General features: G+C 37.2%; 2 protein-coding genes across 5 annotated transcripts; one reads left to right on the top strand and one right to left on the bottom strand.

Annotated features, from left to right (window-relative positions):
- The first annotated feature begins 11 nt into the window (after window positions 1-11).
- On the top strand, window positions 12-5,689 carry LOC113669419 (renalase). Its single transcript, XM_089207320.1, has 4 exons — window positions 12-318; window positions 2,334-2,476; window positions 3,399-3,758; window positions 4,377-5,689. Exons 1-4 carry the CDS (start codon window positions 65-67, stop codon window positions 4,718-4,720), a joined length of 1,101 nt encoding a protein of 366 aa, XP_089063446.1. The 5' UTR covers window positions 12-64; the 3' UTR covers window positions 4,721-5,689.
- LOC113669404 (uncharacterized) lies at window positions 5,314-27,308 on the bottom strand. 4 transcript variants are annotated; one of them, XM_089207098.1, is made up of 20 exons: window positions 27,062-27,308; window positions 24,692-24,843; window positions 17,835-18,088; window positions 17,311-17,439; window positions 16,818-16,899; window positions 15,767-15,796; window positions 13,904-14,043; window positions 13,544-13,665; window positions 13,128-13,191; window positions 12,545-12,943; window positions 11,806-11,999; window positions 10,762-11,087; window positions 10,378-10,492; window positions 9,897-10,169; window positions 9,375-9,495; window positions 8,310-8,359; window positions 8,104-8,162; window positions 7,860-8,018; window positions 7,540-7,713; window positions 5,314-6,946 (listed from the first exon to the last, which is right to left on the bottom strand). In XM_089207098.1, exons 1-19 carry the CDS (start codon window positions 27,164-27,166, stop codon window positions 7,542-7,544), a joined length of 2,946 nt encoding a protein of 981 aa, XP_089063224.1. In that variant the 5' UTR covers window positions 27,167-27,308; the 3' UTR covers window positions 5,314-6,946; window positions 7,540-7,541. The 4 variants fall into 4 exon arrangements, with proteins under 4 accessions (XP_089063224.1, XP_089063230.1, XP_089063237.1 ...); XM_089207104.1 differs by lacking the exon at window positions 15,767-15,796 and having other exon boundaries at window positions 27,062-27,219; XM_089207111.1 differs by lacking the exons at window positions 24,692-24,843; window positions 27,062-27,308 and adding an exon at window positions 22,973-23,130.
- Window positions 27,309-27,768: the final 460 nt, after the last annotated feature.

Below are 27,768 nucleotides of genomic sequence, written 5' to 3' on the forward strand. Positions count from 1 at the left end.
TTTCGTGCACTGTTATACAACATAACCAAGCTCAAAATAATTGATTTTTCAGAGCAATATTGTTATGAGCGCTGATAACAAGATGCCTTCGCCTCACCGATTACTCATAGTCGGTGCAGGGCTAACAGGGTCAGTTACAGCTTCCTTGCTGCGCAGAAAGTTTCCAAAGGATGCGTTGAATATCACTTTCTGGGAGAAATCTCGCGGAGCAGGGGGGAGAATGAATACCAACAGAAGCGCAAGTGATTCACGCTGTACCGTGGATCTTGGAGCACAATATGTAACAGCGACACCGGATTATTACAGATCTCACGAGAGGTACACTGACTTTCACATCCTCTTAGGTTGAGTAAATAGTATGTCTAGCGGCAGTTAGTTCGAATGGAAGGCTGTTGCATAACCACACCAGGAAATAAATCCTTTACATCTTAGCATCGATTGGTGCGCTTATTCTCCAAACTGTTCTCGGTACATTTCTTAAGGTGCTGACAAGGAGAATTTGTTTAACAATCGAGAGCTTCTTTAGATGGTGATCATTTCCTTTATTCTCATGACCTTAATGTTAGATTCAGGGGTGAAATTGTAGGGAGAAATTAGATGCTAGTCAACCTTAGGGTCCGTTGGGTTAAAATAGGTACCCATTGGAATAGAATAGCCTGGATCCATATTCACTTTTATATGAAGCCCCTTCCTTGAACTTGCTGAATGGTGAAATACTAGGAAAGAGTATTGATAGCTTTTCAAGAGCTAATGTAGTCCACTGCCATATTTGCTGTGTAATCCTTATTTGCTGCAGGGTAGTTTGAATCAGTAATACCAAGTATGGCAGGGGGTTTAATAGAAACCAGTTACAGATAGTCTACTGCTGCTGAGAAGACCTCTTACCATTGTCTGATCAGCTTTCAAGCAGGCTCTCTAGTCTGAGTTTTGCCTTCCAGCCCCTTTTCCAGGCATAGCCACATTCTACACTATCAAGAGCAGCATAAGGAAAAAGTTACTGAAACCCTTAAATGGTACCCCTAACTAAAGTGTACCACATCTCTGAATAATTCTTCAATCTCCAGTGGTCTTTCTACCTCCACCAGGACAATCTGCACCCCTGCCACCCTGAGTCTAATTTTCAGCCTTGACAGAGTGACAAATACATTAGCATTTGCCACTTTACCATCCTGACCTTGCCCTTAACAAATTTCACGGCAGTGTTTTTCCAACTTCCTTGAGCATTTTGCAGGGTGATACTCCCCTAATAGTATCCCTTTAAGCAGACTGGACTATTCCCTACCCAACCACCTCCCCCCTCCCCCTCGCCCTGATAGGTGATCCTCATTTTTTTGCTATGGAGAAAGTCGTATTAAGAACAGTTCTCATGGGAAGAAATTATATGGAAGACAATTAGGCTTTAACTTCCTTTTTTATTTGACTCAGAATCTTAGCAGAAGGTTTTCCAATACAAAGTGGCTTCAATAATCCCTTGGACTGGGAGGTTAACTTTCCCCTTTCTCTTTGATATCCCTGGGAAATGATCCTTTAGTGCACTCTGTGAGTTTTTTGTTATTGTTCAAAAACTCATTAATAATTCATAAGCCCATTAACCTATCAAATGGTAGATAATACATCACGTGCAGTGACTTTATATCGGTAAACCTCATCCTTATTAGTATGCGGTGTTTTATCAGATATAAAGACACTGCACGTGACTTATGAATATTAATTAATTATCAACACAGAAACTGACACAACAAATGGTGGGAACATATTTAATGTTCTTTCAACAAATTTCACACAGTAAATTTACTTTTGCACCAAATTAATAGTACAGTTGTGAAATACACATCTGGAAAAATTCTCTATTCCATTTGTACAGTAATCTGGTAAAGGCATATTAGACAATACATCATCATCGTATGCTAATTTCTAACGTTCACAAAAGCATAATTGTTATGAGTTCTCTTGACACATGCTTTTCCAAGAATGTTTTTGAAGCCGTTCAAAAAACTTGCAGCACGTGTTTTATCGGGTCAAAAACCACTTGGCTACGCCTCGTGGTTTTAAACCCGATAAAACACTCCTGCTCGTTTTTTAAACATTACTTCAAGCCTTGGATGACTATAGTTACTGTGCTGACTGAATAACTGTATTGCATGAAATAGTTCTCTTTAAACACGTTTTCTACAGATTTTGAACAAACAGGCAGCCCGTGATTCTACCTTAGCAGTATGTGCAAGAATTTAATGACTCATGGGAGTCATCAAAATTTTGTCGCAAAAATGAGGAAAATTTGTTAAAAGCTTTGTCAAGTGATCAGTTTTGAAACTAAAACTTTTTTGCTCTAGTTTCTATCAGGAACTGATATCAGCAAAAGTATTGGTACCATTTAATGGAATCATAGAAGGAGAAAACAAAAAGGAAGGAATGAAAAACTTTACAGCACCGTCAGGGATGAATTCCATAGTCAAACATTTTCTGAATTCTTCAGGTAAGTTCAAATATTATTTGATTTTAAAATAAGGGGGAACTGTTCCTTTTTAAAAGTGGAAGAGTCTGATTTATTGCATCAGTACTTCATGGCTCAATTTTGTTGCCCAAATTTGTGCATCTTTTGCTAGTTTGCCTAAGGCTTTTATTTTCCTTGGGTATTCTTTAAGCATATTTCTCTGTCCCTGTATGGACCTCACCCAATTTCCAGCTACAATGGAGGCCTTCTGTCCTGTTGAACTCAAAACAGGCTGAAAATCAAGCCTGCCCCTCCCCCTGTAGTGAAAATCCGAATCAGCCTCACAACTTAAGTTGTTCAACAAACTTTCCTGAGATACTCTGTAAACACTTGAGAGTGTTTAACCCTTTACACCCTAACATCAACATTCATATTCTCCATACTGTTCTCTATACATTTCCTAAGGTGCTGATAAGGAGAATTTGTCCAACAATCAAGAGTTTCTTTAGTTGGTGATCATTTCCTTTATTCTCATGACATTAATGTGTGATTCAGTGGTGATATTGTAAGGAGAAATTAGATGCAAGTCACTCTTAGGGGTTAAAAGGTTAAAGCAGATTAAGAATATTATGAAGTCAACTGTCATGGAAAAAGTTGTAGGTAAATTCTTACCTTTCAACCTAGTCCAGCATATTTTGACAAATTTGCAACCAATATTGAAACACACTTAACCCTTTAACTGCCAGATGTGATTAAAATGTAACCTCTACCCATAATCTCCTTACATTATCCAGCAGACAGGTAGTGAGAATACTCAAACTTATCAGGTAGAAGTTTTTATCTTGATTTAACACCAAATTCTCGTAAATAATTTCCAAGGAGATGTCCATCAGCTAGAGAGGAGAAGTAACAATAATATCTTGGGAGTTAAAGGGTTAATGTTTATTTTTCTATACTTTTTCAGAATCCAGCGTTTTCTATGAAACTCATTGCACTGCAATAAACAGATTTGAAAACCCAGAAAACATCAGTCAAAGCGCAAAACTCTGGCTAGTGACCGACCTCAAGGACACCACAAGTGAATTCGATTCCGTTATTGTAACGATTCCTACACCACAACTTTTAAACCTGAAAGGTTCCATTCAAGATTTCCTCGAGAGCCAACGCTCACTCCTGGAAGCCGTACAGTATTCTTCGCGGTATGCCGTAGCCATGTATTTTGAACAAGGAGTCAAAATTGACGTGCCGTGGTGTTCCAAGTATGTAACAGGCAGTCCGTGTGTACGGTTTTTATCCGTGGACTCGAGGAAAAGATTTGGGAAAGGTAAATGAGTTTAAACCTTAAAAAAGGTCTTGAACGATGTAATTTTTGAGAAGCCACGCTCATTACTTGAAGATGTCAAGTTTTAAAGAGAGGAGTTGAACAAAAACAGTGATATCCACAAAAGCATTCAACCCCCCCCCCCCCCCCCCAGCTCATATACCGTAGTTTGACCCGTTAACAGAAAACGATCCGCCAAAGTTGCGTTTCATGTGCTCCTTTCGCAAGTGAAAATATTCATTACTAATATATAGTTATACTTCATTTAATCCAATGCACGAAGGAAGTAATGCGTTCTTATTGACTGAGAGGGATGGCCAGACGGGAAAATATTTGGCTTGAGGTCTTGATGTACAGACCAGGTGCAGTAAGGTCCATGTGTCATGACCGAGAGCCCAAAATTTTCTTGTCGGGCTGACCTTACTCAGTCAATAAGTGTTGTACAGCATATTTTTTTCTTTTGGCTGGTAGCTTGTGAGTCCGTACGGCTTTTTACAGCCCCGCCTACGCTATCATATACGGCCCTTGTTAGATCTTTGATAAAGTGCGCGCGGGGCCGGATGAAAGGCATTGGTGTACACCGAACTACAAAAATTGCCAACATTCTAATCTATCTTTCAGATCCCGAAGACATAGGCCCATCTCTCCTTGCACACACAAGCGTGCCATTTGGAATAGAACATTTAGAGATGGACATGAACGATGTCAAAGAGATTATCATATCACACGTGAAACAAATACTTCCCGACCTTCCAGAACCCGTGAACAGTCGCTGTTTAAGATGGCGGTATTCTCAAGTGTCACGCGGTGTTGATGGTTCTCCAGGATGCATTGCGTTGTGTAACTCTCCGCTGCTGGTTGCTTGCGGTGATGCGTTCTCTCACTCGAATTTCGATGGTTGTATAGACTCAGCTATGTCTGTAGTGGACACATTTTGCAAAATAACATCCGTTAGCAACCTGTAGGTTTTTGCAAGGTGGTGGATAGGTCATGCTTTGCGCGTGACGTGACAGAATTTTCGTCAAATAGTCACGTAACGTTCCTTTCTCCTGTGGACATAAGCGTAACCTGAGAAGTCAATGATGATTTCGAGCTGGTGCAAAGGACATGGGCTATTTTTTATTACAGAATATGAAGTCACTGTCAGATAAGCAGATTGACTTAATCCTGGCGTTTAAATCTAAGAGGGCCACGACTGTTGTAAGACAGCCATTATACATTAAAGGAGTAGGAAGACTGATTGGTTCCCAGTCTTCTTTATTTCGCCGTCCGCACGGTAGCGAAAAGTGTTATGGGTAAGGTCGGTTTTTCTCTTTCTCCTTCGTATCAACCATTTCTTTTTAACCTCTAATACTGACGTGCCGTGTGCTACAAAGGCAACTGGGTCGAGTCCGGATGCAAAAGCGCAAAGTGTTTTGGGTAATGTTGTATACGGGAACGAGTCAGGATAGAAATTTGTTCTGCTTTTTATAAGGTGTGACTATAAAAACTAAACACTGAACAAATTTAAGATGTTGGTGCATCTTTGTTGGGCTGCAATGAATACTGAATGACAATATATTTTCTAAAATCAGACTTTTATTTCCTAAAAGTGATGCAGAGTTATTGTTGTTAAAATTGATCGCATGCAGTGACTTGCAACATTGTATTTCATTATTAAAGATCCACTGTACTGTAAACAATATAGCAGGTTGAAATCAGATCGCATTGAAATTAACCCTACACACACTGACATCAGTATGCAAGTTCTCTATACTGTTCTCTACACATTTAGTTGGCACGAGAATTGTCTAACAATCAAGAGCTTCCTGAGAACGCGATCATTTCCTTTATTATCATGACCTTAATGTCTGAATCAAGGGTGATAATGTTTAAAGAAATTAGCTGCTTATTCATCTTAGTGGTTACAGGATTAAATGAGATTTAGATGCTGAGTTCTACATCATTTCCTTTCCAATTCTAAACATTGCAGAGTACGGGGTTAGTTTGAGTCGTCTACAAAAGAACTTTCCTTGGCAGGGACTCAAAGAACTGGAAAATTCTTTTTCACAACTCACTAATTACTTGCATCATGTAATTCTTTATGGCTTTCCCCTGTAATTCTACTCCATAACTCTGTGACATGAAAACAACGTCACAAAAGATCTTGTTCCTAGGCCTTTGCTCACCATTGGAAGACAAAGTTTTGGGGAAAGAGTGTGTGCATTGGTCAGCCCAACTATCTAAAGCAAGTAACAGGGGTCGCTATTTTGGAAACTTTGCAATATCTACACTAAGGAAAGAAGTACAGATGAGAGAAAATAATTTTAAAAAATCAAGCTCCTCTCCATTTCTTGGTCAATCGAAAATTGATAAAAAGGCTTGGATCAATGTCAGTATCTGAGCGACTGCATACCTACCCCTCCCGGTATCAGTTGACTTTTGTTGGTTTAGGGGAGGGGTAGGTGCGTAGTCACTCGGATACCGTCATCAACCCTTCAACATCTAATTCTCCTTACTGTCAACCAAACAATTCTTATAATGTTAGTTTGGAGAATTTAGTATTGGATCAACCAATTATCCCCAAATTTATATTTTTCTTTATTCTCATCACTTGTCTGGTTGATATTGTATTGATATTGTAAGGAGAAATTCTGTCTTGGTCACTCATGGGAATTAAAAGGGTTAATTCTAAAGTGTTATAAAAAAAACCATTGTTTTTCCTATCATACCTAATTGATAATAATACCTAAATACAAATTCCTTCTGTGTATCTAAGAAGTGTGATTAAAATAGCCTCATTTTCTATGGAATTAAGAGCAACAAAATAAAAAAAAAAAACAGGACTTGAGTGTCGCAAACGTGCAACGTCTGACAAACTCATGTTGCGATACTTTTGGAGGTAGTTACACTTCTTGTTAATTTGGTGATAAAAGCTCTGTACAAAAGTTGTCAAATGTGGGATAGAAAACAGTTCTCATGACAAAAACGGAACTAGAAGATAAACCCATCTTGTAGCAACTTATTCTCAAAATATATATAAAATCCATATAAACTTCAGAGTACCATGATCAATAAAAGTGTTATCTTTTCAGCTCGGACGGATAGCTATAGGGCGTTGTATAGCATGGGCGTGGTCTTGATAAACAGCTCTGCCATAGCTCCCATTAGAGAGGGTAGGGCATCACTGTTTCGACGCTGATCTTCTCCCTCTAAAAACAAAACGAATAGCTTTATTTGTTCAATGCCAGGGTCGTCACCCCCAGAGGACGGAGAGCGATTATTTAACGAAAATAAAAGGTTGAAAAAAATATTCAAATAAGATTAGAGGGCGACGAGACGCGCAGCGGGGAAACCGTAACCAGAAGATAACGCCTTAAAAATGTAGCTCGTGTAAACATGAACCAGAGGAAAGAGCACGAAAACGAGTCAACATTGGAAACGGCGAAATAACTGTGGACCACTTAAAGGAAACACTAATAAGAATAGGAAATTACGAGTCAACAGGCGCGAAACACATGACAACGAGAACGGTGACAAAGAATGGTAAAAGTGACAAGATTGCGTGACAAATTGAGCCGCCATCTTGGATGCTAATCCGGTCATGTAATTGGCTCGTGCCTAATTTGCAAAGGAAATCCTAATCTCTGGTTGGCTGCGCCCGATAGATCAACCGTGTACCACTAAAATGGCCGTCGCCTGGAAGTTTAAACAGAGGCAATGGTGACCGAAGCACATGAAAAATGTGAGGAAATGTAGCTACCAGAATTTTCTGAAAGTTCCATCAAACATTAGCATAACTCACCACTAATGGACTTTCTCAACGTAGTTGCCAGGAAAGGTTCCAAATGAATGCGTCCTTGAAGATGTGCCTACAAACCATCCGTCATCGCACTTTTCCAGAACGAGTACTTCGTCACCTTCTTCAAGTCGAAGCTCGTCTTCGTTTATGGGTTCGTAATTGTACAAAGCACGATACCTGAAAAACAGTGAAACAGAGTAAACCGCAATAATGATCTTGGAACGCGCTCTTTCAATCACTTCACCAGCTTCAGGGCGCTGTGTTACAACATACATGTGTCGAAGGCTGACCTATAGGCAGTAACAGCGGCGGTATTACCATACCTCTCTCCTTGCTCGTGCCCTATTGTGATTGGCTCATCAATTATTGCGTGCGCGACCACACCACCAGAACTAAAACGAGGCTCCGCTGGCTCCTCGATGTACTTTACTTGCGTGTGTTTGGGAGGAGAAGCCTGGCTTGGATACATAGCCCCCGAGGAACTGGAACCAAATAAAAAAGAAACCTCAACATGGTATTCTCCGTCACCATAAATAAGTCATGAATTGGAAGATTTCCGACCCTTACCTTCTGGACTGCTGCTGTCTGTGATCATAACTAGGTTCTGGTCTTCCAAAATCCGGTTCCTAACATTTAAAAACAATTTACTGGTGACAAACTTCCTCAGAAATCGCGTCCTCACGGACGTAAAAATTCTCACAACTAAAATTCATAGACAGCTATTGAAACCAGCAAGGAGAATTTACAAGTTGACATGAAAAAAATTTTACTACCTGCTCCACACGGACTGACTGAACTGGTTGCACTTGTTCTTGACGAATGACTGCAGGGAAATGAAAGAAAGCAGTCGTGAATACCACAAACAAACGTCCGGTCTGTCATGATTAAAAGATTAACTGCCAGCTCATTTTAATGATAAACAATCCCAAACGATCTTTAGGGTTGTCTTCAATTTTGACTAACTTTCCAAACACAAATACTGAAGTACGCAACGACAGCTTTACCAATCAGAGCGGACGTGATGCTTTTTCAACCAAACATGTTTAAATGGAGCGCATGTCCATTGAGTGTAGTAAAATATAAACCAAAAAAATCTGAACCACCAATCACAATAAAGAGACATCAGAAGGAGCCAATGAGAAATCAAAGTAAAAATAAGTCAACTGCCTGAAGCGCGGGAAAAGATGGTCAACCAAAACGCGGCTGGTTTTAGTTTTGAATTTGATTGGTTGAGGAACCAATGAGAAATCAAAGTAAACACAAGTTAACTGTGTGAAGCGCGGGAAAACGCGTTCAACAAAAAGGCGGTTGGTTTTGGTTTTGAGTTTGATTGGTTGAGGAGTTAATGAGAAATCAGAGTAAAAATAAGTCAACTTCCCGCAGCGCGGGAAAACGCGGTCAACCAAGACGCGGCTGGTTTTAGTTTTGAATTTGATTGGTTGAGGAGTCAATGAGAAATCAAAGTAAAAATAAGTCAACAGCCAGCAGCGCGGGAAAACGCGGTCAAGCAAGACGCGACTGGGTTTAGTTTTAAATTTGATTGGTTGATAAAGTGGCGTGATTTTTTTTGACCAATCATAGAACGAAGAAAAGCAAAACCAAAGCAGTTCCCGATTAAATTCAAGAGCCAACTGACTGTTGCTCCAAAAACTAATCGTATGTGGCTTGACGAATTTTGGTGAGAGCTTCCCTCGCGACGATATTCACTGTTGTATCCGATTTCCACCAAACATCTTGCAGCCGTATTTTATTCAAACGAAAATGTATAGTAACCTGCCCCAACTTCTTAAAACAAAAAAATTTGACATAGTGAGCTGCCTCTTCAAGAACAAACATACCTTTAACTTCCGGTTCGCTAAAAACGTCTAAGTAACTTGATGGTACTATGCCTTTTCTATCACCAATTCTTCCTTCGTACCAGTTGGCGTCTACTTTCCTCACTAAAGCTATGACATCTCCCTGGAAGACAACATATTGTCTGGTCAGTCCACTTAGACCAAATGCGGAAAAGAAAGGAAATGATAAAACTCGTTTCGATTGACTGCGGTCAAAGCAAAATCGAAGTACCGCTTCCCCCCCCCCCCCCACATTGGCCAATCAGATCAAACTAAAGTATTAAAAAGAGCCAATGAGAACTCACGATTAAAATAAGCAAACTGCACAAAACGCGGGAAAATGTGAGTGACCAAGACGCGGTTGGTTTTTGAATCTCATTGGTTAAGAGGGTGGCGTGATTTTATTAGCCAATCAGGAACCGAGGTAAAGCAAAACCGAAGTAATTCAGGATTTCCCTTCGACACTCGTTTGGAAATTACTTGACTGGGAAGAAAAAATTTAATATAAAGAAATTAATTCAATACCTTACTACAAGGAAGTTCTCTCATACTCTCTGCTTTAAAGGTGTACCTCAGCCGACCCTCCCCTTCTACAGTCACAGACTGCGTCACTTGCTGACTAGGTGGCCGAGGTTGAGCCTGGGTCTGCGGTTGAGCGTGAGTTGGAGGCTGATGCTGTTGCGGCTGCGCGCGTTGTTGTACAACTTGGACGCGCGGAATTTGCTTCTGAGGGACTGGAACTGGTTGTGGTTCGGGTTCTGGTTGTGGTTCGTCTTCTTCCTCTTCGACGGGTCTGATCTAAAAACAAAAAACAAAAAACTGCATAACTCTCCGAAGCGACATTCATACCGAGAAAACATGATCAATCATTCAATAAGATCACGAGAATAAAGGTACCGAAGGAAATGTATAACAGTCTCGACTCGAGTGCCTCATATTATGAGGTAACAAAAACACCTTTGAAGCGTGTTTTAGCTTTGGCGAGAAAGAGATAAAAGTTATCTACCTCCACATAATTTTGAGGGAAGATTCCCCGCCTGCCATTTAATTCTCCGTCTATCCAGTTCTTGTCCACTTGTCTGCGCACGTTGATTATGTCACCTTTTCTAAACGAAAGTTCCCTAATAGATAAAAAAAAAAAAAAAACTTTCAGGGTCTCCATAAATGCACATTACTGAAAAAGCCACGGAATAAGACACATAACTTTTTTTTCAAAAACGAGAACCGTCACTATGTCTCCTACAAGAGTGCATAAAACTTAAATGCGTTAAGGACTAAATTTTGGGGGAGGGGTTCGAAGATTTTTTTGGGGGGGGGGAGGGGCTGGGGCTCACATGGTTTACAGGCAATAAATCATAACCTGTCTCCTTCAATTTTCACGTGGACTTACTTATCAGTTTGCCCCTGGAAGCTGTACAGCGCTCTCGCCAAGAACTGAGGTTTACTTGCTGCCCTCCTGGCAGCTTCCTCCTCCTCTTTTCGCTTCCTCGCCACCTCTGCCTCGTACTCTCTTCTCAGCCGTTCTTCTTCTTCCTTCCTTCTAAACCTTTCCTCCTCTTCCTGTCTCCGTCTGAATTCTTCCTCTTCTCTTCGCCTCCGTTCCTCTTCCTCCCTCCTCCTGCGTGCTGCATCTTCCTCTCTTCTTCTAAAGACTTCTTCGTCGGAAGGAGGCTGCTGCCTGACTTGTAGCTCTTCCGATGCAGTTCTTGACGGAACCTTGGCAAAACCACCACAAATAGGAATCATTATGATAAAACCTGGCTCCCAAAGTGGCCAAGATTAAAAGTTGAACCCTTTAGAGTGACTAGCATCCATCTTCTCCTTTCAGTATTAACCCTAAGTCAAACTTAGATTTTAATTAGAGGTTATGAGAGTAGAGAAAATGATCACAAATCTAAGAAGCTCTTAATACTTGGCTATTCCTCCTTGTCAGTACCATGGGAAATGTACAAAGAACAGTATGGAGAATATGCAACCTGATGTTAAGGTATTACGAGAATCCTGTATTGTTATTGGGAACCAAGCGTAACTGATCTGGAGTTCAATCCTCTAACTTCCATGAGTGACCAAAACAGACCTTCTCCGTACAATATCATTACATTATCAAGCAGAAAAGTAACGAGAATAAGGCAAACTAGCTATCAGGGATTAGTTAACCCAATGACAGATTCTCCAAACTAACATCACAAGAATTTTATGGCAACCGGGAAAAGACCTTGAGAGTAAAAGTAAAACTTGGGAATATCTGGTTTTATATTCCATTAAATATTTTTGCTCACGCTTGACCGCGAAAATAAAACTGTAAAACAGTCTTCCATTGAAAAGCTCAAACACTAGCCTGCAAACGGGAGGGGCGTGAAAAAATCCTGCGTGACTCAAACTTCGTGCCCGCCTCGCGCTTACGTTCGCCTGAAAACAAAACAAATCAAGTTACCGTTCTTCCCCGGAAGCGGCTCTCATACAGGCTGGACGCGCTGGGCGGTTGGTTCTTTTCTTCCATTTGAACGGTCACAGACGCTGGAGATCTCCGCTGATCAAGGTAACTTGTACGAGGAGAGGATGAGATATTCACTGAGGCGGGCGCCGCAGGTACAGGGTCTTGGAATCTTCTTTCTTCCCCGACACTCGCTGTTACCACAATGAAAGAAAACAATAATAAGTTCGCATTAATTATATACCACGCACGTAAGAGTAGTATACGAGGATATTTAGGTACACGGCCAATCAGTGAAGAGTATTGTGTACCACGTGGTGCGAATGAACCAAGCATATGGTTGGGTAGGCATCCAAGATGACGCCTAAGCGTCACGCAGTCACGCGCAAAGAATCATACTGTCATATGGATGCCAATCCGGCCATATGATTGGTTCATTCGTATCACCTGGTGCAAAATACTCTTCCCTGATTGGCTGTGCGCCATACTGGTCCCGTAAACTATTTACTAAGGTAGTGTTTGCCAGAGATTTTTTTTAAGAGCCAACCGCAAAAAGGCAGTTTTAAGCGGTAGACCTTTGTCAAAGCGAAGCATCAGCGTTAAAAACTTTGCACGGTGGCCAATTTTCGTCATCAACTCAATTAATAACCACCAACTTGTCTTGGTTGAAATGTGACAAGCGTACTGAAAAAGTTTAAAGTGTTTAGAAAAGACAGAAAGATGAACAGAGGATACTAACCATATGACGGCCTCTTTTGAACAATGTAAGACTCTGGTTCTTCAATCGTTTGAACTGGAACCTCGACTCCCTTTTGCATGTCTTTGTACCACGCCGGCACATGACCAGTACTTGGTCGAGAGGATCTTCGTTCTCCACCCGGCTGCCACGAAGCCCTCCTGTCAATGTCATTACTGGACCACGCTGGTTCAGGTTGTGATGAAACACTGCTGGTGTAACTATTTCTGACTGGTTCTTCGTGTACGTAATCTGATTTTCTGAGAAAAACATCATTGTCTCTATAATCCGGAGACGGAGATGCGCTCCTGGGTGGAGTCGAGGAACCAGAGCCGCCTTCGTGTTCCCTGACAGTTCCCTTCGCAACGTCACTTGCGAGTAGGCCAGATAAATTTGAAGAAGCTGGTTTAAGAGAGATAAAGATTTTAGCATAAACTTACGAACAACAGTTTTTATCCTATGGATATCTTGTAAAAGCGCTATTGATGAAGACCTGCTCTCAGACTAGAAATTAGTGAATGGAATCTCCGTATGTATTGTGCTGCAAAATTTGGTTTTAAATTCTTACTGAGAAGACAACACTTACTTCCTGCACTTGAATGCATTTCCTTGAACATTTCCTTGTACCACTTTCCACCCCTTGTGATTGACTATGAAACAAAACAGATGATCAGTCAATAATATATCAAAACCAATTAGTTGCCGTCGCCAAAACAATAATCGGAGGCAACTGCGAGGGAAGTATGGAGGGATCGCGAAGAGTGAGTCACGTGCGAGAAGTGGGACGCGAGAAACACGCACGTCTCGCGCACTTTCCTCGCACAAGCCTCGCGTTCGCCTTCGCTCGCCTGAAAAAAAAACGCAAAATAAACGAAGCCCATTAAACAAGGTTGTGGGGTGCAGCTCGTCACAGCACTTGCGGTATGTTCCCTCCTCAGTGGAGCATCAACTGTTCCCGATGAGCTTCATTGGGGATCAAAGCAAACGTTTCTGGAGACTTACTGGTCGATGCGGTCCTGGCGGGGGGTTACCCGTCTCTGACTGTGTGTGTTCTTCACTGTATTTTCTGGGGGGCTTCATACGGGTTGGTGGGGCCACTTTAATTGGTTTCGGGTCTCTTGAGGCTGAAATACAAAGTACATGTTCAAGCAAAACTTGTATAAGCAACTTTTAAGGCCTTAAAGATAATTGCATAAATCCACAAAAACACCAGCGACAGTACACTGGACAAATTTCCCGCGCGAGGCGGGCCACGCGAGTTTCGCACTCCTCCTTCATGCGTGTTCTAGCCCTCGCACGTGTCGCTCCGCTCGCTCGAAAAATGTCAAAAAAATTATGCTGTTTCTTCAGGTCAGTATTTACCTTCCACAGCTGCGTGTTCCTTTTGTTTTTTAAACTGCTGCATGGCAGGTCTTGTCATTGAGGGGGCTGAATCAGAACTACTTGCATCGCCATTAGCCATCATAAACTCGTCCTCTGAGCCAATAGACCCTGATGTTAATCTAAAATGGAGGAAGCAAAATCAAAACCATGAGAGGGACTGGCCCGTAAAGCTGGTGGTTTTGGATTTATTGCCCCATTCACACCAAAGCTTAAAGATGTTTAAAAGTTGTTTTGTTAAACACAGTTTAATTTTTTTTTTCTTCATAGAAACTATTTAACCGAATATTTTTGACTTGAATGTAGCACATTGGAAATGCAAGTTAGCTAGTACTTGAATCCAATGGAAAATCAAGTTTTTCAGTTCTCTGTTTATAATTTTCATTCAATGAAAACCAGTTTAACAAAACATGTTTTGCTGGTGTGAATGGGGTATACGTCTGCATCAGAGCAACTGCGTGCCTACCCCTCCCTTAACCCAACATTAACCCTGACTTGTTATCAGTTAACTGCCGTTGGGTTCGGGGAAGAGTAGGTGTGCAGTTGTTCAGCTGCTGACACTGATCCATGTTGTTTTCCCGTGCTGGATGAAAATAATGAAGGCGACAGAGATGTGAGAAAGATGAAGATTTGCCAGACAAAATCCACACAACATACCAGGCAATGCAAGTTAACTTAATACCATGTGAGACAAAATAAGTGGTTAACATGTTATCTACGACACTTATGGGACACCGTGAGCTGTCTGCATGTGCTCTCAAAAATGAATTGCATCGGACTGCGAAAGGTATTTGAGGCACTTAAAAAAGCACTTCCTGAGTTAATGTGACTGATGGTTAATCAAGAATTAGTTCTATTTAATTCATTTTTTAATTTTTCCATGAACTCATTAGGTAGCTTAATAAGTTTGAATTCAAACTAATGTTACTTTTACGCGGAAGATATGTTCCTAGTTTTTCAAAGTTCCCCTTTTACATTTTATATTACCACAATATTTTAATCAGATTGATTTAAACAAAACAAAATTTTTGTTAGTGACAGTACTAAACACTGATAAAGAAGATTCTGCCCAATTATAGTGGATTTTGGAAATTTATTGTCATTTATCAGAAGTGTTATAATGATTTTACATATATTTTTAAATTCATATTGGCTCATGACATGAAGGCTAATCTAGAGAAATGGTTTAAAATTGCAGCAAAACATTTACCAGTAGTTCTAAGAACAACCTGTAACTACAAAAAGGCCAGTTTGCCTTAAAAAAAAAAAAAAAAGAAGCCCTCTTCTACAAATTTTAAGACAAGGCAAGTTGTTTACGTATATATTCTATGAGCTTGTTTGTTTACTTGATTTTATACCATAGTACTATACTAGAGCAATTTTTAAATTGAGTGTCAGAATTAATCCAGAATTTGCTTTGGTTTTACTTTACTTTGCTTGGTGATAGAAAACTTGTTCCATCCTCTCAACCAATCAGATGCAAAATAATCATAGCTTTGCTGTTATCATTTTCCCACCCTTAAAGCAGTTCGCTTGTTTTCACTTTTAGTCCTCTTTGGCTAGTGTTGATGTTGATCTATCTTCTGTTGATCGCTGCATTACCTCTGGTTTTTGTTTTCTGACACTCAGTTGAAAACTGCTCTAAAACTACTTTCGCAGAGCAATTTATGATTCTGTCTATATTTTAAATGATCTTTATACAACCCACATCTATTAATAAGACAAACTATTTCTTGTTTTAATGGAAAAAGTACGAAGGACTTTGAGTGCAAAATTGAGTTATGTAAGTTTGAAATGCATGCATAAGTTAGGGTGCAAAAAGAGAAATTTTCATTAGATACTAACTGTTGATTAGTTCCAGCTCTGTCATCAAATCTATGAAATCGTAGACAAGAAGAGGCAAATATGAAGATAAGATTTAATCAGTAAATGCTGCAGAGGATTCCCTTAAATGCTAAAGAGAAATTTTAATTTTTTTATCGCAAATCAGATCTAAAATGGAAGAGTAACATTAATTATTTTTCTTTTTATAATAGACACCATATTTTGAAGCTGATGATGATGATAATGAAAACAATAACCACAATGATGATGTTGCAAAAGTTATACATACATATAATTAACCCTTTAACTCCCATGAGTGACCAAGACAGCATTTCTCCTTACAATATCAATACAATATCAACCAGATAAGTGATGAGAATAAAGAAAAATATCAATTTGGGGATAATTAGTTGATCCAATACTAAATTCTCTGAACAATATGTGAATTGTATGGTTGACAGTAAGGAGAATTACAAATTTGATCTGGGAGTTAGACAAATAGATTCCATGCTGCTGTATGTCTGTTCACTAATAGATCTCAGATGAGGTCAAAATGTGGTAAGAACAAAAAAGTGGCCCATGAAGAGCTGCCATGTAAGTGTGTGATTAACATTTTTATCACATTTTGACACCTTTTGTGACCTATTTCTATACTTGCCCACTGTAACATGGAATTTATTTAATTTGTATAATAAGCAAACTGTTTATGGTGATATCATCTAAGCATCTGTCAAAATTGTTTAAACAATGTGTTATATACATATATGTATACATTGGAAGGTTAATTTTGGACCACAAGGAGAGGATATACTTCAAATTTTGTACCAAAGAAGAATAAAAATTGGTCATGAAGTTAATCCTCTGTACATAATCCAACTGACTTGAAATGAGAAAAACAAACTTATTAGTAAGATGGTGTTATTTTTGACATAGAACAAGATTCTATCAGCTCACTTGTGACAAATGTATTATAGCTGTTGAGGGGAATTACACAATGTTAACAAAAGGACTTTTGAAAGATTCAATAAATTTCTTTTTTATGGTAGGATAACAATTTACAACAAATACTTGCCTTCTTCCCCCTCGACCAATAGGGCGTGGTTTATCAGTGAATCCACGAGAGTCTACTGGTGCTCTCATCTGGGCACTGGGTTCTGCCAAAAAGAAGAAAGAGGAAAGTGAAATTAGGAAAAATAAAATGTCAGGGCTTGAGTGCAGACTTTACCTTCACCTGTGACAGGAAATTGGCTTTCTTAACCATTTAACTCCCAAGATCTGAATGGCAATTCTCCCCTCTAGCTGCAACACATTTCCTTGTAAATTAGTTATGAGAATTTGGTGTTGGATCAAAATAACATCTACCTGATAACTTTGAATATTCTCATTAGCTGTTTGCTGGATAATATAAGGATATTATGGGGAGAAGTTTCATGTTGATCACTTCTGGGAGTTAAGGGTTAAGAGCATGGCTCTTGGCCACCATAAATCTCACAAGAGAGGGGTGTGAAAGCAAACTACAAACATGTATTCAGACAACTAGTTAGCGCACTGTGAAAACACTGTACCTGAGGATGTTGAGGAGCTGGATGCAGATCGTATTCCCTCCATACCATGAACTAACTTAATTTGCTCTGGAGGTCTCACCACTTCTGATATAATGTTAGGATTCCATTCATTTGCATTGGATGAATCATCTGCAGTAGAAACCAAGAAAAGCTAAAATTATGTGCACACTAAAGATCAAGATGAAAATTTCTACCTGATACATTTGTGTACTCTCATTACCTGTTTGCTGGATAGTGGGAGGATATTGTAGAGAGAAGTTACATGAGAATCAGCTGTGGGTGTTACAGGGCTAACAGGTTGAAACATGGCCGTAATGTGAGTACAATCCAAACTTTTGCATTCTTGACGTAACCACATCTAACACTTGGCTGATGCAAACCTTCCACTCGTTAAAGCTTTTAACTATTTCCATCGAAGCACATTTCGAGATCCATAACTATCGGCTGAATTTTTTTTTATGTTCCCCTTTACAAAGATAGCTAGTGCCATTCTACTTTGTGATGATTTTTTTAAATAAACAAACCTTTGTATGAAGAAAATGCATTTTCATTATTATTTTCTTCAACATTCCGCCATCTCTGAAAGTCTAAATCCTTTTTATCCCCTCCTCGTGGCATTGTTGCATAAGATAACACTTCATTTGAAGATGATGGCTTGAAGTTTGCTTTGATAGTGTGAGCTGTTCGGCCAGTTTCCATGTCATCTTTAGATTTTGATGAAGATGATGAGAAGAAACTGTTGTTTGTTGCAGTAGAGTCTGGAGATGGCATAGGTCTTCTGAAAAATAGAAAAAAAGATAAAAAAAAAAAAACATTTATCAAATGGATTGAGTAAACCATCTGCAATAAAGGGAACTCGAGATGGTGCAGTCTGACTTACAAGTATCTATGGTGTTCTTACATGAGTAATAGGGTCTTACAACATAGACACACCATTGATTAGCCACTGACAAATGGTTTCATTTTACAGTTTTAAAAAAGCATTTCCTTTTCAGATTTTTCATTGATATATTTTCATCCAAATACTAAACCAAGATCAAACTGCATCCAACACAACATGCAGTCTTCAAATTTGCAAGAAGCTGAGCTTTGAAACAAAACTATCCTTGCCTACATCTTTCAAACACATCACTTTGAGATTTTTAACTTGGAAAATAACTTTTTTGGGTAATCTTACCAATTACAGCCTCTTCTCACAATTTTAATTCACAACTAAGTTAACCCAGCAAGGAGAACAAACAAACTTTAAAGTATTGACCACAGGGTGCAAAATGATAACACAAAAAAAAATTTAATGAAACCTAATTAATCAATTTTAATTCGAAATTATTTTCTTACTGTGAAATGAAATCTTATTACTGACACAAGATAAAAAAAACTGTGTAAATAACACTCATCTAAATTTTGTTTTAGAATCAGTGGCCTGTGAAAATGATAATCAAGAAAAAAAGAGATATGCTAACCTATAAATTGCCACCCAGGTAGAAGACAATGAAAACAGTTTGAATCAGGAAGTGGTGTTCTTCTACTCACATGAGTGACTGGAGGAGCGTATTGAATGAAAACAGAGCTACACAAAAACGCTTTTGAAAGTGCACAGGGTGATACATGGAGCAAATAAAACGAGTTGTTTTATTTTACCTCAGCTTCACTGAAAATTGCAAACTAAAGTTGATGCAAATTCAAAACCTACACAAATTGGAACAAATAACCACTGATGAAGTCTAGAAGCAGAATTTTTGGGTATAAAACTCTAATATAGCAACTTCCTAGTGATACTGAACATTTTCAAACAAAGCAAAATCTGTAGCCACTGGCGAATCTAAAGGCCACCTACCAAGCCACCAAAAAAACCATGCTATGAAGAACCATGCTATTTTGTCTGCCAAACTGAAACAGCTACCTCTAAATCCGTACATTATCAATTGGTATCATAGTTTCCTCTATGCAAGACAACAACGTGTTGTTAGTTATAATTTTTTAGGACAGTGGAAACTTGTCAATAGAGGAACCACACAAGGTAGTGTAAGCGGACCGTATCTTTTTAATATATTTTTGAACGATTTGGAGATTTTTTTTAATGGTTGCCCTGTGCTTTTTAAATATGCCGATGATTCCACTATTCTTTCGCCTATCACTAGGAATAGTGACCCGTCTGCCGACTTAGTAGGACAGTTCTTAACATGGTGTAAAGACAATAGAATGGTCTGCAACCCTTGCAAATGTAAAGAGCTGGTTGTTAGAAAGAAAAATCATAATGTACTCTACTCTCCAATTAATAATATTCCCCAATGTAATAGCTTCGTTTTACTAGGAGTAACTTTACAGAGTGATGGAAAATTTGATGAGCATGTGAGAACTAAGCTTGTCAAAGCAAACAAGTGTTTACACGTCCTACGAACATTGAGAAAGGAACATTACTCTCAGGCAGAGATTGATCATCTTTTTGTATCGATTGTTTTGGCTAATTTTAGCTATGCACTTTCAGTCTATGGGGCATCTGAGTCCGATCTTACGGTTGTACAAAATTTTTTAGACCGATGTCATAAACGTGGTTTTATCTCATTTCCAGTTTTTATCAAGAACCTTTTAAACAAACAAGACAGAAACATTTTGAAGAAACTAAAATCAACGGATTGCCACCCCCTGAAAGATATCATTCCTGTCCAAAAGACATATCTACACAATCTCAGGAAAAAAGGCTGCGCGCGCCCGAAAATTAATACACAGCGCTTTATGAACACATTTGTAAATAGGTTGATATTTAAGCTCCATTTATTGTAATGATATACCTTTTAATTCATAATATGTATGTAGATTTCTGTAGCTTTTTCAATTCATTGTAACATAAGATATGTAGTTTTATCTTATGATGGAATAAAGACTTTATTATATTAAAAAAGCCACTACATCTCTACATGAAAATTTAAATTCTCATAACTGTCTTCCATAAATTGCTTATAATTTAACTCTGAGAATTTCAAGTTAAATTGAAAAATATACCTTAGCTGATAGTTTTCTTATTTTCTCATTACTCTCCTGCTTTAATCCTTTCACTCCCAAGATCTCATTAATAATTCTCCTTACTATCTCCTATACAGTTCTTGTGATGTTAGTTTGGAGGATTTAGTATTGGATCATCTTATAATCCCCTAACTGATATTTTTCTTTATTCTCATCTCTTGTCTGCTTGATATTGTTTTGATATTGTAAGGAGAAATTCTTTCTTGGTCACTTATGGGAGTTAAGGGTTAAAATGTCGATAAGGTATTCCTCTTTAGCACTCAATACCAGAATAACAACCAAACAATTTTTTGTTTTATTTTTTTTTCTGTTATATTTTGTTCTTGTTATCCAAATGAGCTTTCAGTCTTATGAAGTCTTCTCAAAAACTTAACCAAACATAAAGAATAACTCCGTCAGTTGTTATTGAGCTGATTTCTTTTCAACCCAGAGGCAATTGCTCACTAAGAGCAATAGAAAAGAGGTAAAAGAAACCCTAGTCAATGGCATCCTGGTATAAATAATAGAAGGCTTCTCAAATCCAATGTGCAATTGCAAAATAAAGTTAAATATTCTCCAAGTAATATCTCCAATTTTCAGACTATATATTGCACCATTATATATATTGATTCAAAATGGGAGAGCATTTTGTTGTCATTACAGAAGAAAGGGCAGAATTGTTTGTTCATTATAATATCACTCTAAAAAAAAGTCAGTTTTTAACAGCTATTCATAGTTCCCCACACATTGCAAAAAATATCTCACAGCATGATAAAAAAAAAAGCCTCCAATTTGCTTGAAAATATTTTCTTGGACATCATCTGTTCCTTGAAGCTCAAAGGTTTCCTCTTGTCTTGCTTTAAAAACCCTGTTCCCTTCTTGGAACAGAAAATGTCACTGGTAAAACACCCAAAGGCATGCACATTTCCTAACTATCTGGAGACTACTGTTTACTATTTTTGCAAAATCATGCTAAATATCCTTTGATGATAAATTCAGGAGATATTCTAAATTCTCTACAGGATTGGGCTGGATATTTCAATTTTAATTGACACATTGATTATAAAAACACCCTCAAACATTCATATCATAAACAGTTATTAAGAAAGAAAACGGATGTAATTAGGTTAAATTGATAACAGTAATTGATAAAAAAAGAAAATGATACTTGTTTGTTTCATTTCTCAGTACATTTACAAGCCTACTTTTATGTTCCAAAGTAATCTTTAAAGAGCCATGCTTGATTTCAATCTGTAAGCCTCCCACTTTTTCCACATTTGTAACAGAAAAATTCCAAAAGCTGATCATTTCAGGCAATATAACAAAACATGTGTTTTTAACATCAAATACAAGAAATTCACATTGAAAATATGAACACACACAGATAACCAAAGTGTCAAGCTTCAAACAATTTTCAAATTATGACAAACCTGCTACCTACCGTGCACAGAGGCCTTGTATTTTGTGCAGTGACATACATGAACATTCATGTAAAAAACACAAAGTACAAGTTTATTACAGACTTTTTTAAAAAAGTAAGTCTGCTTGCTGCTTAAAAAATGCACTATACCATTGTGATAACTTTTGTAAGAGCAACATTGCCGAAAACCAAATCTAATCACTAAATATGTATTTCAATAAATTTTGAGGCATCTTGATTAAATTATATTGTTTGCACCAATATTTTGAGCTAATGAGACTTTATACCTAAAAAAAATTTATAGCACAGCTCTTAGGTTACAAAGATGTTCAGTCTTCAGTGTCTGACAAGCCACAAAGTTGTGAATCCATATGAATGAAATATGAAATTCCCAAACATGAAATTTGAAAATTATATCATGTGAACCTCATATATCTTAAACAATCTGATAACCAGATTTTAACTGTAATGGATCACATATACAATTTGTCTAGATTAAAGATCAGTCTAAAAATAATTTGCTAGTTATGTGATCACAACAAATGGCAAAGGTTGTACAAATAGAAATTTTCTTAGTGAACAATAACAATGTCATTGGGAGGTAATGAATGTATTCTGATGAAGATTAAATATATTATGCAAATTTCAAATGCAAATGTCCTTGAATGGAAAAACAAATGAAAGATTGCCTCTAAATGCATAATTCTTATACAAGATAACTTGAAAATGTAAAATATCGATGAAAAACAGAAAGCTTTCTAGTAAACAGATCTCGCAAAGCACAAAGAAATGACAAAATTCAGGAATAGAGGATAAACATTTTATGTAAATTAGCTATAGAAGGTAAAGTTAATTTCCAATGTACACTTCAAGTATAAATGATTACACACTGAAATCTATCTTGCAAAACAACTCTTTCGAATGGGAGTCAATCTAGAGTTTTATCCAACATGGGTGAGCAAGCAGTGTTTTAAAGACACAAACATACAGCTGAACTGCCATGTTTTAAACAAAAACACAGGAAATGGATGTTCATTTGTATGCTGTGAACTAAAAATATTCCAAAATGTAGTTTATTATTGGCAAACATTCTCTCTGTTAAGAGCCATCCACATGTACCTGTATATCATAAAATCTTAAGGATGAATAAAAAACAATGTATTAACTAAACTATACTAGAGACACGTAGTGTATCATGACAGTTATTTCATCCTTCATGAAAACACAATTCACTGTTACCTGCTAAAACTGAATGATGCTCTTGTCACAACTCTTGATTCACTAGCCATGATGTATGAGAAATTATTCACTCTGGCTGTTTGATTTAAACAGCGAAAAGACAGAGAAAACAGGCAGATAGCTGGATTCTATATTTACCCCTTATCCACCCCTACTTGTAACCTAATAACTTTGTTTCTCGAATAACATACAAAAACAACACATGCCATATATGGAAAACCCTCATCAGCAATCAATTAGGCATCAATTTCACAGAGACTTGCAAAAGGTCAAATATTCTGCTCTTAACAAGCAAAAATTAATTTCTATGACCTACAGTTGAGAGATTGGTTTCAACACCAGGAAAAAAAGGAAGGTTAAAAAAATAAAAATGCATTCTAGCAGATGTAAATGTTAAAACATACAATATATATCAAATTAAAACAGTAGATTACAGACGAGAGACAGAAGGTTGTCAAAATCTGTTTAACTTATCCCAGAATCATTCGATCCAATTTAAAAATTATATCAGAAACAACTTTAATGTGCCTCCAGATCATCTCTTTTTAAATGCAGACACAATTTAACACCATCTGTTTAAAAATTTATCATGTAATCTCACTTTTGAGTCAAAAATATACTTGTCTAGCAATTGCCAGAGTGCTTTCAGCTTACCAAAAAAAAAAAACAATGACTAATAATAATCATCTCCAAATGGTTTTTTAAGATCATTAAAATTTTCAAATATCTTCAGCTACTTTCTTCAAGACTCTAGATTACATAAAATATTGCTTCATTTGTAAGAGAAGATTAAAGTTATCCTAGGAAGAAAGGCAGAGGTCCCCTAATAAATTATTTGTAATTTCTTCAATTGATAAGAAAAGTAAGAAAACACAATATTATTGTAACATAAATCACCCATATATCATTCACACATCTTCACTTTGAATTGAAAATTAGGCTTACAATTAAAAAAGGATTAAACTTAGATGCTTCATAATGCATACAATCATACATTTTTTACCATATGATAAATAAAACCTTAGTAAAATCCTTCCTTTTGAACTCATGTAAATTTTTGAAAAAGCAAATTATGTAAATTAAGTTTCATTTTGATTTTTGAGTCGCTAAAATATACAGCTTACCCATTTGATTTAAAAAATATGAGTTTTAAAACCAATTTCTTCCAACCAAGCAATATTAATTGAGCAATAATTTTTATCTTGCTAATGATCAAAATGGAAACAAAGGGAAAAATTAACTGAAAATTTTTGTTTATAATTAAAAGCCAAAAATACATTGGAAAGAGAAAATATCATATAGAAAGACAAGACTGAATACATAAAACCTCTATTGTATCTTTTTCTCTTGCAAAAGAAGAATTTTTGTTTTCTTTGACCCTAAAAACCCCTAAAAGCACCTTACATATAATTTCTCTTTACAATATCACCTCTGAATAACAGATCAAGGTCGTGAGAACCAACTACAGAAGCTTGTGATTGTTAAAAAAATTCTCCTTATCTGCACCATGGGAAATGTTTTGAGAACAGTATGAAGAATCTGCATACTGATACTATGAAATGTGTTATTGAATTAGAGGATTTTTGGAAAAATTCAAACCATGACAAATCTATTTCATCTTCCATGTTTCAACTGATAAGTTTACACAAATAAGAAAAAAATAAATTTTAATTACAAAAATAGTCAGGGTGCAACATGTAGTTCTGCGTCATAACTTACCTACAAAGGATCATTTTCAACATAGATCCTGTCTTTTTAATACTATTCAGAGCATCACTGTGTGTCCACTCTTCACAGTTTGCATTATTGATAGAGCGCACTAATAATCCTTCCACAATTCCAGCCGTGTCAGCTTTACTGTTTGGTGTCACCTGTAAATGGATTAATTAATACATATCATTTCTGCCCCATATCTTCTCTGTGTCCAAGATCTGATTTTAATTCTTGCCTCCAGTTTCTATACATTTCCTTGTGATTTGATGATGAGAATTGGATAGCATATCAAATACAAAACCCTTGTCTGATATGCTTGTCTATTCTCACCAGCTAAATACAGGAAATTGAATAAAAGTTAAGAAGATAATTTAAATATTCATCACTTTTGAGATTGAAAAAAAATCCTAAAATCTTAAAAAGGCATTCATAAAATAAATTTGAATTTCCATAACTTGATATCTAAATAAAATTCTGTATGGTTCAATCTGAAGGAAAATTTGCCTTAAGGTACAACAGCTGACGAGTGGTAAAAAACTAAAGCATTTTAAATAATCTTCTCATAAATATTAAAATACTCTAAAAACATGTCTACAGTTGTAACTTGACACCTAAATAAAATTCAATGCGGCTCCATCTGTGAGAAAAGAAACTTTAACATGCAACTGCTGATGAGCAATAAAAGGCTGAATCTTTTATTTTGCTTATAATTTTCTTCTAAATATTTCAACATTCTTGAAGCATAAGTCTGCTGCCACATGCAACTTCCAAATAGTGGGAAAAAAGGAAAAAAATTAATTTCGGATTTGATTAACTAAGTGAATTTTTTTCTCTGAGCAATAGATGAATTTTAATTAGTGAACTGGGTAATCGATGTTTGAAATGAAATCCATCAGATACAAATTTATCAACAAATATATTTGGGAACCAAATCACAGCTTAAGTGTAAACATATCTTGAATGATTGAGGCCGGATAAGCTGTCTCGGATTTTATATTATGTGTGGGATGATCCCGTTTGCCACAATAATAAAACATGCCACAACAATGTTATTCATCGGTTCAAGAAAACACTAAGATTTGCGCGGGCACTAGCTTGCGAATAAAATTGCCATAAACTTTCCCAATAAGACTGCCGTTGACGGATGCCCCTTTGAGCATGTCATAATTTAATTACCTTAGTATTACTAAATTATCTGCAACGAAATGGAATTCTAGTGTTAAACTTCCAATCAAAGTTGTCGCTCCACCATCAAACCGCAGATTAAACTGTGTTGATAGCAGATTACTGCCTGAGGCATCATTTCAGATGCGTTTCGAAATCGTTGGAAACCGGGCTGTTTATTGTATATTGTTCCTCCCATAAAAATTAATCTAAGTCTTTCTAGCAAAAAGCTTATTGAAATTCCTATGCGTAACATGAATTGTGCTTTTGAAACAAACTCTGTTCCACGCGCAACAATTCGAGTTAAGCATAATTCGATTTGTTCTTTGCGGCAAGAGCTTAAAATAGAATTCTCGTTTAAAACAACATTTAAAAAATATTACGATAATTTACGGCGTTCAGATTGTTGTATACTTCAGAGAAAAATTTCTTGAATAAATAATAGAACTTGATATTACGAAGATTATTGATCACCGACGCAAAACCCACGCAAACCATAACGCTATTCATGAAACCAGCACGAAATCAACAAATAAAAAAAATTGTTAATTCCACAAGGAATAATTCAAATCAATTTATAAAAACCATAGATTTTGAAAGGTATACGTTGCTTGTTTGGTTGTAACACTTCTCTCATCACCAGAAGACGATGACATATCTGTGCAGTTATGCACCAAATGTAATAACGCTAAAAACGTTTCAAGTCCTTTAAAATGTAGCGGTCAAACGCGAATCAGATAAAACCGAATTGCTGCTCTAAGCAACGGCAATTGAGACTACTAAACTTGAGGAGAAGAAGTATACAAGGCGCTTTTATCCGGAATATATGATTACAGTGTTGATAAAATTTCAGCGAAGGCTGTGATCATATCTGTCAAATCCCAGTCAAGGTGTATCGAATATCTCTTACAACTTTGAAATTTGCGAATTACCAAACATAGCTAGCGCGCTGTTTGCGAGATTCTTATGAATAACTACGCAAAGGTCTTTAATTCTGGAGATGTAGTTGAACGATTTATCTGGCATTTCAAAGAAAATATTGCGCCACGAATAAGTAGCCAACCTGAGTAAATACGTCTAGTTTATGTTTCAACTCCGATATAAACGGACGCAGTTTTGTGTTAAACCACTTGAGGTTGCAGCCAAACTCACTTAAATGCCCGTTTAATTAAAATGACATGCAAAACTTGCAGGCATTTCATAACAACTAACCTTTGCAATTCTTAAAGGTGCTCGAAATTCCTTGCCTCCTTGCAATCGAAAACCCCAAGGAGCTCCGCCGCTTAGCACAACTTCGTAAACTTCAGAGGACGCCATTATCAAGCGAATAGCAACAACGATTACCCATGAATCCCTCCGCCTATACCAGCTTGACTAGTGAAGGTCAGAAGACCCTTACCATATATGGAAAGTTCGCGCTTGTTCTCAAGTCCACTAAATGATAGTTTCCAGAAAACTTGTGTTAAAAAGTTCCCCAATTTGATTACCTAATGTGATAATACCAAGGAACATTGATAACTCATTTATCATAGACTCATTTATCAAACTGTACGTCCAATATTGCTCTAACACATCTGATTTACGCAATCGCGCCCTAACCCATTCAATTGCATGGTGCACATTGCGTAAAGCAGAAACCCATAAATATATATATTGAAGCTGTCTTAGCTGTCTTGAAAAAGGCCACCAATGATCAATGGGACAAATATAGTCTTAATCGGGTAAATTACATCCCGGAAAAAATGAGATTTGATGTGATAAAAAATATCCCCAACATTATGTAAGTCTTCTTAAATTTGCAACACACATGTCAAAGTTGTCAATACCTTTTGGAAATTTTTTTTGTTAAATCCTCTTAAATGAATCAGAGATAAAGAAGGTTGTTGAGACGAGATTTGCGTATACTACTCTTGTCATAT

This window comes from Pocillopora damicornis, chromosome 1 (assembly GCF_964200805.1).
Source record: "Pocillopora damicornis chromosome 1, jaPocDami1.2, whole genome shotgun sequence".
Lineage (NCBI taxonomy): Eukaryota > Metazoa > Cnidaria > Anthozoa > Scleractinia > Pocilloporidae > Pocillopora > Pocillopora damicornis.